At 37.4% G+C, this 11,525-nt stretch overlaps 1 protein-coding gene across 1 annotated transcript; it reads left to right on the top strand.

The window, feature by feature from the left end:
- Positions 1 to 1,351: 1,351 nt before the first annotated feature.
- LOC135246274 (zinc-binding protein A33-like) lies at positions 1,352 to 9,550 on the top strand (the record flags this gene model as incomplete). The annotated part of the gene is made up of 6 exons (XM_064319763.1): positions 1,352 to 1,528; positions 2,392 to 2,487; positions 2,649 to 2,879; positions 7,379 to 7,401; positions 7,487 to 7,605; positions 8,072 to 9,550. Coding segments are annotated over 6 exons (1,200 nt in total), but the record flags the coding sequence as incomplete, so codon positions are not given.
- Positions 9,551 to 11,525: the final 1,975 nt, after the last annotated feature.

The raw sequence follows: 11,525 nt of genomic DNA, 5'->3' as shown, positions 1-11,525 counted from the left end.
TTGAATGTGTGAACGGGGCTAATTTTTTAAAAAAAATAAATAGTATGTATGCATTTATACATTATTTTTATTTGTATGCATACCCATTTGAGCATTTTTTTCTACAGTATTTCTGATTCACTCCCACCAAATACAAACCATATTGAATGCCCAAATAGTTTTTTAAATGTGATCATTTTTCTAAAAATAACGGGAGTCTGGTAAAATTTAAAACTAATTGCTTTAGTATGTGATATTCAGTAATGAAAAATTTAGTTTGAAAATTGAAAAAAGAGTAAAAACTACAATAATATATTCAATGCAAATAACGACTGAACAATTAAGGAATATTTACGGGGAAAACACATAGAGGGCACAGTTAATGCATAAAAAGTGAGATGCACAAAACAACCAAAAAAAGAAAAGAAAAAGTGCTACAAATGCTCAGGTAAAACCACGTAATGAAAAAACAACCCATAAGTGTGAAATAAACCCTGTTGAATTAATGGTAAAGTCCCCTAGTGTTGTAGTTCCCAAAAAATTTTCCCCCACAATGCAATACTGTACTGTAAAAAATTTTGCAGTGCTTTACTGTGAAAAAATACTTTTTGTATGACATCCCTATTGTATTTTATCCATGTAGCAAACGGTTATTCTCTACTAACATGTGCTAATGCACTAACAGAATAAAAAACCACTATAAGACTGCCAATTTTAAATTACTTTCCAACCCCAATATTTTCCCCAAATTTCCCCTAATTCTCCTGTTATTTCTAACGAAGTTTTTGTAAGTGGGGAAAAATTTAAATCTCCTTTAAGGGGGAAAATTTCATAATGCACTTAAACAAAAAGAGTGAAAATATAAACGGGGTGAGTTGATCATTTGGGAAAAATATTTCAGTTTAAAAAACTAAAAATTTACAGGAGTTTACTTTTTCCCTGTTTAATCTGTTTGTTTGGATGGCAGTGTTGGGCACAAAAAGACAAAGCTGAAGGAAAATTTGTAAGGCTCCTGCAAGTTAAAAGAAAATAACTGAATGCAAAAGGCCTGATCAGTTTTTTAATCACAGGAGGTGTGGTCTGCCCAAAAGGGCCAGAAAAAACCCGGAAAGGAAAATACACATGAGAGACGGAGTCCGTAAAATGGCGAAAAGTTTTGATTCCTGAGGACGTTTCTCTTTTTCTTATATTTTGGGATTTTTTTTAAAGGGCTGTTTACTGAAACCCAGCCCAGCTTCTGTAGAAAGTGTGTGCAGCAGTACGGGGTACAAGAGCCCCGGAGTGTCCCCCCCTCCCGGAAAAAAAGCCTTAGGGGGGAAACCTCCAGCAAACCTGGTTTTTAAAAAACCCCTTTGTGGAGTCCTATTTGAAGCAGAAGACTGAGAGAGAAACTACAGACAAGAGAGGTGCTCACTGCAGTCTTCATGGGGAGAAACTTTTATTATTCTGCAAACATGACAAAGAGCCTCTCTGTCTCGTCTGTCAGACTTCAAAAAAACACAAAGACCACCCGGTCTGTCCAGTGGAAGAGGCTGTACTGGACCTGAAGGTATTCCATTTTAAATGTCATCTATTTCATATTCTCAAGGCAAGATTTCATTTGAGTACAATGTCACCGTGTAAAACATTCAGTTCTGACAAACAGCTGTGGTATGAGGTCTTGTAAATACATTCAGTGGAAGAAGCAGTGCTGTATCTGAAAGTGTTGTTTTCAACCGTCAAAGCATGTAGGAGTAAATATCAGTGAAGTGTAGGCATGGTAAAGTCCTGATTGACAGTTGTGCTTGGGGGAGTTTTATAAGGAATATGGATCCAAACAGGAAGCACTGACATATACAGAGTAATTTTATAAATATTTAGCAATGATGTGTCACATCAGATGTAGTGATAGCACAAATAGAGATCACCCAAGACTCATACAAATTTATCAAAACTCAAATTTAATAAATGTGAAGATCTAAATAAAGTACTGTTATATATTGTATACTAAATATTTGGTTATATGCTTAGACAAGAACCAGGAAGTACAAAAGTCTGAAATGAGTGTATAACCAGCAGAGACAAGGGCTATGTATACACACAAGAAAATCTTCTACCAACAAGTCAAACTGGTTTATAAATGCTTCAACATTTCTTACACTATTCTACAAGTTCAATGAAGTACAACCCAGTAATAGTTGGTATGTGATATCCAACACGCTGGAAAATGTAACTGTTTTTATTTGACTGAAAACACATAACATAAAATGTTACGATGCACTATGAGTAAGTTCCACTGGTCTTTTCTTGTAGTAGGACTATTTTCTCTGCTACATTTCCCATGTACTTCTGACCTCTGCTTGCATTACAACAGTGGTATTGCTGTGCCATTTGTGTCTTTCTGTAAATAATAACTGATTCATTTAACTCCAGGAGGAAATCAAGCCTGCACTTAATCTTATTCAAGAAAAACTAAAGAGGTTTACTGAGACTGAACAAGAATGTGAGAAAACAGCAAAACACATCAGGGTGAGTAAAGCAGTGCTTTTTAGCAACACACAAATCCAAAAAAAACATAATTTTTGGTTTATGCTGTGTTTTATAGGAATAACAAACACACTGACTGCCACACATAAATTACTAAACACAGCAACACTATTCAGATTTTAAATAGTGTGTTTGAATTGCAGAGTCAAGCCCAGCACACAGAGAGGCAGATAAAGGTAGAGTTTGAGAAGCTCCACCAGTTCCTACGAGAGGAAGAGGAGGCCAGACTAGCTGCACTGAGACAGGAAGACGAGCAGAAGAGTCGGATCATGAATGAGAAGAGAGAAAACATCACAAGACACATCTCCACTCTTACAGACAAAATCACAGCTATAGAGAAGGTCATGGATGCTGAAGACACCTCCTTTTTAAAGGTAGGATCTTGATTTATTGACAGAGCTCTGCGTTCATCATGACCAGTCCCAGCTACAGTATATTGAGATGCACAGTCTGTTACTGTGATACAGAGCACCAGTACCATTTTCAGTAATGGGTCTGTGGAGCAAGGCCTCATCAGCAGAATGGGGAAGATGATAATAAACTGCTAGCAAGCAGCATGTCACATTATTATATTATTGAACATATATTATTCAAATATGTATAATATAATTACACTCACCTGCCACTTTATTAGGTATACCTTTCTAGTACTGAGTACGACCCCCTTACCCCTCTAGAACAGCCAAAATTCTTCCTGGGATGGATTGAATGGCATACGGGAACCATTCCTTAACAATTGTGGTCCAATGCCACTTTAATAACATCACCAACAGATTTTTCAGCCACACATTCGTGCTGCAAACCTCCCATTTCACCTCATCCCAAAAGTGTTCGATTGGACTGAGTTCTGGTGACTGTGCAGGCCACTGGAGTAAACTGAAGTCAAATCCTTGGAACCAGCTTGAGATGACGTGCTTTGTGACATAGCGCATTATCCAACAAGAAGTATCCAAAAAAAAAAGGTAGACAGCAGGCATCAGACCTGGGTCAAATATATATACATATAAAGTATTTTAATTACTTTTAAATACTTATTTAGAAATTATTTGAAATTCAGCATTTACAAATACTGAGTATTTAAATGACAAAATGTAGTTGAAAATACATTTAAGGAGCATTTGCATGCATTTGCAATTACTTTCAAATATGTCTTTAAAAAAACATTTTAAATACTGAATTTTCAAACAAGTGTTTGATTTAATGGAATTATTTGAAAATACTTTCACAACATAAGGCCAGTGATGCCACATGCACAAGCTGTTGAAAGACTTGAAAAGCACTGGATATGTGAGAACCTATGAGCATTTTGTCTTATTAGAGGACAGTATTTTGGTGAGAACGTGTCCAGTGACTGCTGATGGCCCCAGTCCATTTGTACCAATTTCCATTATTAATTGGTAGTGAATATGCATGGCTGAATTCTATTTTATCAGTGTCTAACCTTACAAAATGTAAAAAATGAAACTGTACTCTACATATGGGTGTTGAACACAGTAACAGGCCACTAACTTTAAAAAGATTGCATGGGCACAAATAAACTGGCAAGTAGCTTATCAAGAAATCTGAGTTTGCCATCTCCCATGCAAAGACATGTACATGCATTTAGGCTACTGTCTGTTAGAGGCAGTGCATTGGTTGTTTAAAATTTCCAGCATAGGGTACCTTTGCCCATAATCCAAATTCAACCTCTAGCCCCTAGTAGTTCCCCTGCAGTGCTCTTAGTATTATAACTCACTAACATCACATCGAGGGCCACTCACAAAGATTGTACAAAGAACTCTTTAGGATGAAGCCTACATTCTTGCTGGCTCAGTCATTTCTGCTGTCTATCACAGAAATATTTCACAATATTTTAAAATTGTATTTGTGTTTTTAAGTATTTTTAAAAGGCTCTTAATACTATTTGAAAAAGTGTTTAGTTTCCCTGGAGAGTATTTATTTAAAGGAATGCATGTTTTAAACAATATTTGGGGAAGTATTTGGTTTACCATTAAAATAATTTAAATAAATCAAATACAAAGTATTTCATGTGTAAATGTATTTGAAAATACTTCAGATATGTATTTAACTACATTTTCAAATGCCAATATGTATTTGTATTTTATCCAGGTCTGTAAAACATATATTATAAATATATATTATTAAATTACACTTACTGGCCACAGGTATACCTAGTCAGTACTGGGTAAGACCCCCATTAGCCTCCAGAGCTGTCAAAATTCTTCGCAGGATCGATTAAACGAGGTATGGGAAAAATTCCTTGGGGATTTTGGTTGACGCTGACTCAATAGATCCTACAGATTTTCAGCCAGATTCATGCTGCAAACCTCTGGTTCCACCTAATCCCAAAAGTGCTCCATTGGATTGATATCTATTGACAGTGCAGGCCATTGTAGTAAACAGAAGTCAGTGCCATGTTTGTGGAATCAGCTTCTATGCATTGTGACATGGTGAATTATCCTACTAGAAGAATTCATTTGAAAAATGGTAGACTGTGGCCAAAATGGGATGCACGTGGTCAGAAACAATGCTTAGGTATGATTTGTCATTCAAATGATGCTCAGTTGGTATTAAGAGGCCTAATCTGTGCCAAGGAAACATTCCCCACACCATTACACCACTACCAGCAGCTTGTACTGTTGATACAAGGCAGGATGGATTTGTAGATTACTGCTGTTTATGCCAAAATCGGGCCCTACCATCTGCATGTTGCAGCAGAAGGTGAGATTCATCAGACCGGGCAACATATTTTCAGTCTTCCCTCATCCAGTTTTGGTGACATGCCCACTGTAGTCTCATCTTCCTGGTCTTATCTGACAGATGCCCATCCGTTTCAAGGTTTGAAGTGTTGTGCATTCAGAGATGCCTTTCTACACACCACTGTTGTAAAAAAGTAATTATTTGAGCATTTCTGGCCTTTCTGTTAGCTTGAATGAGTCTGCACATTTTCCTCTGATGTCTTTCATTAACAAGGTATTTTCTGCTACAGATCTGCTGGTCACTGGATGTTTTTTGTTTATTGCACCATTCTCTGTAAACTCTAGAGACATAAAAATCCCAGGAGAGCATTTGTTTCTGAGATGCTGGAACCACTGTGTCTGCCACTAACGATAATACCACAGTCAGAGTCACTTAGATCACGCATCTTTCCCATTCCAATTTTTGGTCAAACAAGAAAACTAAACCTCTTCACCATTTCTGCATGCTTTATACATTGAGATGCAGCCACATGATTCACTGTTACGAGGAGTAAGCTATTGGCGTTAACAAGCAGGTGTACCTAATAAAGTGGCCAGTGAGTATAAAAATGTATTAATATTTCTTTTTTCATGTTACAACAATATAAAATACTTCATCACATTTCTATCGGTGGTTTAATTTCACTGTTTTTTATGATTTTGTGTATTTAGCCTAGCTTATGCTCCAATTGGATTATGCTACATTTGTATAGACTCTAATCTGTGTTCTGCTAGCTAAGAGCTCATTGTTTTTGCTTTTTAATAATTGGTGCCCAATGCGAGACTGTGTATATCCAATTCCCACCATAATTTTGAATGCCCAGCTATACCAAGTATTTTTTTTTTTGTAATAAATGTGGTTTTAATTATTTAATGGGTTAATATACATTACACTTTTGCCTGAGTGTGCCCCAGCTGAACTCCTAGCACGTTTCCAGTCCACCTGGACTATTTTTCAGCTGACAGTGCTCTTATGTGTGCGTGCATGCGTGCATGTATATGTGTGTGTTTGTCACACTGTCTGTATATGCCCTATACTGTCAGAGTGGATCTGCTGCTGCTGGTCCTGAACCTGCTCCCACCAGCAGTGCAATCCGCCCCTGTGCTGTCCTGCCTGTGATCTCTCCTTTGCTGCCTAGCCTATGATCACTTAATGTGCTTAAATTACCTGATCTTTCAGGAAAATCTCCATTAGCTAGCTTAACAACATTAATATAATGTTAGCAACCTAGTCCAGCAAAATTACTTCCAAAGACAGCAGAATAAAATTTGTCTCTGTTACTATCAAATGACTGTTAGCTAGGTTTTCATCTTGACCATTTAACTATTTCATTTGATTTCTTACCCTGAGAGTCAGGCAATATTCCACGGCATTCTTGAATGCTGTCACTGTCATTGGATTCTACTGCGATGCATTTAAAAGCTGCATTGCCACATTTGATTGGCAAGAAATGGACAGGCATGACAAGTCCTGATTGGTAAGAAATAGACCAGAATGACAGGGAGATTTGATTGGTAAAAAATGTGCAGGGCAGAGCACGTGATTGAAAATAAATGGAAGCCAAAATCGAACTGGAACCACGTGATTGGTTCTCGAGAGCCAGACTCTCGTGCTAGTGAAGTAGTTGGTGGGCTGCAAAGTTTTGTTCTTTTAAACGTGTAAACTTCTATATGTCCAATTTGAGTGCGTATCTAATGTATTTATTGACTGATATACCTACATGTCCAATGGGGAGGCATATTCTCTGTGGGCCTGGAGCATTTGTGATATTGTAATTGGCAGGAAAAAGAATAAGAAGAAAAAAAAACTTGAAATCCCCAAAGTTAGAGGCTTTATTATGTGGACGTGTTACCATGCTACCATACCATGGCATGCTACCCCACCAAGGCGTAACCTGGCAGGATGGCATAACCATGTCAATATGCCTCATTTTTCCTTTATTTTGGCAGTTACATGTACATTACAGTACCTTCATTCACGTGTGTTCACTGTTAATATCTACATTACTGTCATTAGCATGGCTCCTGTCTCTCACTTATTATTACCTGTCTCTCACAATGGTTCCTACTGAATATATTTATCCATACATACTGTTCATCCTATCACAATTATGCTGTTATGATTTGTTTTTCAGAGCTACAAGAGCATTAGAGAAAGGTATGTGGACTCTCACCTCATTTCATCTTGTCTGTTTAAGTCACTTCAAACCCCAAAGCCTGAGTCCTCCTGCTTGTCATTACAGAGCCCAGTGCACACTGCAGAATCCAGAGCTGCTCTCAGGGGCACTGATAGATGTGGCCAAACACCTGGGCAATCTGAAGTTCAGAGTCTGGGAGAAGATGCTGGGGGTGGTGCAGTACAGTGAGTATCTAGGGCAGATGGTGAAATCATGTTTTTTTCAAACACTTAATGAACCCATAAAACTGAAGGAACAAGCTGTATACTGAAATGGTGCTGAAGATAAACAGTACAGAGTCAGCCAGTCTCAGTTCCTCCAAGTTTAGGAAGATCTTGTGGTTGCACTACACTGCTCTCAATTTAATATCAGAACACAAGCAAACAGAATTAACATAATATATAAAATGTCATTAATAATATGGTGTATTAGTTGTGTGAATTGTCTGCATTGAATTTACTATGAAACTGGTTAACTGATGTATTCATTTTCATAATATAAGCATGTTTTATATTTAAAGAATAAATCATTATAACTGCAGTATAAAATCCATAACTATTATATACAACATACTGTGTATGTGACCTGATCTGAGTATTTGAAATGTGTCTCTTCTTTCAACTTTCAAATATCTTTCTTTCTTGATATTAGCTCCCGTGGTGCTGGACCCCAACACTGCAGCCCCCTGGCTCTCTCTCGCTGATGATCTAACCACTGTGAGATACACAGATACAAAGCAGGAATATCCTGACAGCCCAGAGAGATTTAGCTGGTGTGTGAATGTGCTGGGATCTGAGGGGTTTACCTCAGGGAAACACAGCTGGGAGGTGAAGGTTGTGAATAAACCTAAGTGGGATATAGGAGTGGTGAATGAGTCCATTAGTAGGAAGGGACATATAACATACAGCCCAGGGACAGGATTCTGGGTCATAATGCTGAGGAATGGTTGTAAGTACTATGCAGGTGGTGTTACTCACCTCACACTGAAGAGGAAGCCCCAGAGCATCAGAGTGCAGCTGGACTATGACATGGGGGAGGTGTCCTTCTTTGACTCCAGTGACATGTCAGTCATTTACACTTTTAAAGACACGTTTACTGAGAGAGTGTTCCCATTCTTCTCTCCCTGTACGAATAAAGATACAAATGAAGGACCCCTGCAGATAAGCCCAGTGAAGGTTTCTGTAACAATTATGTCATCCCATTGAAAGTGTTTTTAAAAGAAGAACAAACTACATGTACTGGAAGAGTATTATAGAGGAAATCCATATTCCTCTATAACTATTACATTCCTCTATAATGATTCTAGTTTCTTTTTCATTTTAATTTTCTTTTCATCATTGATAATTTAGTTGAGATTTATCATTTTTTGATAATGTACATATACAGGCAGTATCTTCTGGGTTTTGTTTTGATCCAAATCATTAGACAAAATGATTTCATATAATTTTTGCTCATAAAGTAGATGTGCACCTGTAGTGTAGTCAAATACCTTTATATTTGATTAAAGTCATTCCTGTCTAGCTGGGTTTATTAGGTAGTGCAGGAGCTTGAAATGTGTGAGTATAGTGAGAGTCCGTTAGTTTGATTCCATTTGTCCTCCTGTGTTCTTTTCAGATTTTACTTTGCAATTCACCCTGTCAGTACAATGCTGTAGGATTTACTGTACATCTGGGCCTTAAGTAGCCTTACCTTCAAACTTCAATCATGATTAAATAATTGGCAAATAATCACAAAGGTTTCTGTAATTGTGCCTTTCATTGTATTCTCTTTCAATATAATCATGTCAGAGAATGTAAATGAAAAAAGGATTCCACCAAGAGTCATTTTAAACAATAGTGTATATTTTTAATTAAATCCCTTTACTCATTGGGTTGCACACTAGCCTATAGCTATAGCAACATGCAATAAGGTCCAAATAAACTTCAGTGATTTTCTGTAGCTTCAAACGGTCATAACTGCACAGTTCAAATGAACTTATTTTTTAACATGTCTGGTGACAGTTATTTAATTTTTGTTTAGTTATTTCACACACTTAACACAAAAGAATCAATAAAAAATCAGTGACTGTGATTTTACACAATGACTGCATTTACATAAGGCAATAACAATAAAGAATGATTTCAAGTACAACATTTCTCCCAACATTTTCATATTCTGTCTGTTATAGTGTCATCCAGTACAGTGGTCTTCCGTGGTCTTTCAGCTCATAGCAGTGTATTCCTGCTTATTTACCATGTACAATACAGTTAATTTCACTTGTGCATAAACAAATGATGCAAAGACACAAAACTGGCCAAGAAACAGCAACCAATTCTCCAATTACTTTGCTCCCCTAAAATTGGGGGACTGTGTATAAGCAGGGCTGTAATTCCTACATGGATTATGGATACAAATTCCCTCAAACTAAAGCTAACAGTCTGCACTTTAATCTTATATTCACCAGTTAATTTCAAATACAATGCGCTGAGGTACAGAGCAAAAACAAAAAACACAACCCCCAAACTTTTGACAGTGAATATATTGTATATAATCACAACTTCTATATCCTGTTGTTTTTAAATTCAAATTCCAGAACTGAATAGAAATTTTCACCTGCAATTCTCAGTTCAATTTAGAATTTTGTACTATTCCATTGTGTGCCTTTTTAATCCAAATCCAACATTTATAAATTCTTCATAACATGTACAGTGGGCTCCATAATGTTTGGGACAAAGACACACATTTTTCTGTATTTGGCTCAGTACTCCACATTTTTAGATTTGTAATTTGGATCTTGGACAGTTTTTTGGCTATGACACTTTGCTCTTGCTATCACTTTGATTCTAGTGAATCTTGGGCTCATTATCTCCACCAGGCGAGAGCCTGGAGGGGATTATGTGTTAGGTCGCGCGTGTGTGTGCGTGTGTGTATCTGTCTGCAGCTAATCTCACATACTACTGGGCTGATCAACCTAATACTTGTTGTGCATGCTGGCAGCAGGGCAAGAACCTGGATTCTTGAATATTTAGCAAATCGGTCAACGAAAAGTATTTTATTTGAATTGATTTCCATCATTGTCCATTGAGATACATTGAGTTCTAACTCCTCACTCCTCCTAACCGCCCGGTAGACGCCACAAGTGATCAACAACTGCTTCCGTTTGGAATGAAAGCGATGACCAGCGATGTAAAATGTTGATTTCAACGTTAAAATGCCAACAAAATAATCCGCCAACTAACAGGGTATGTTAATGTTTGAATCTGTGGCAATTATTTTGTTGGAATTTTCACGTTGAAATTTTTATTTTACATTGCTGGTCTTTTGGAATTGTTCTTGTCCAGATTGTTCCTGTCTGGATCTGAAACGAAAGTGCTAGACTATAACGTCAACGCTAGCTCTGTCTAACACATTGTGGCTGATGTGAATTAAATTAGCTAACATGTCACCATTTTAGCGTTACTTCACTGAATCAGCGTTTTAGGGATTTTCAGTGGCACATGGTAAAAACTTGTAATATTGTATTTGTCTGGTTGCATTGATTGTGCAGCCTATTGTTGCATCAGTAAAGCTAACACGCCTGGCGGAGATCTGCACTCTACTGAGTGCACTCTTCTAGTTAGCAACTGTAACCTGACCACTCTGTTTTTGTGGCTAACTAGTGGCTTGCAGCTTGCAGTGTAGCCACTGCCGTTCTGTTTATAAAGTCTTCTGCAGACAGTAGTCAATGACACATCTGCCTCCTGAAGAGTGTTTCAACACATCCACACTTGCCTCCTGAAGAGTGTTTATGATCTGTCGGACAGGTGTTTAGGGTTTTTCTTCATTATGGTGAGAATTATTCAGTAAGCAACTGTTAAGTCCATGGACTACCAGGCCCTGAGTTAACCAGTACTCTCTTTCTTCTTAATGATGTTGCAAACAGTTGGTTTTGATAAGCTTAAGATTTGGCCTATGTCTCATACTGTGTTTTTCTTAGGTCTCAAACTCATAATGGCTTACTTGACTTTCTTTGTTACAACTCTGGTCCTCATGTTGACAAACACCAATAACAGACTCCAAAGGCAATCAAAAGCTTAGAATCAGGACTAGATACTGAAAGTTACCTAATACCTGCACTAAGGAAACA

The sequence above is a fragment of the Anguilla rostrata genome, unplaced genomic scaffold (genome assembly GCF_018555375.3).
Source record: "Anguilla rostrata isolate EN2019 unplaced genomic scaffold, ASM1855537v3 scaf0121, whole genome shotgun sequence".
NCBI classification, from domain to species: domain Eukaryota; kingdom Metazoa; phylum Chordata; class Actinopteri; order Anguilliformes; family Anguillidae; genus Anguilla; species Anguilla rostrata.
The sequence above is the reverse complement of the archived record's forward strand: the minus strand, read 5'-3'. Positions and strand labels throughout refer to the sequence as shown.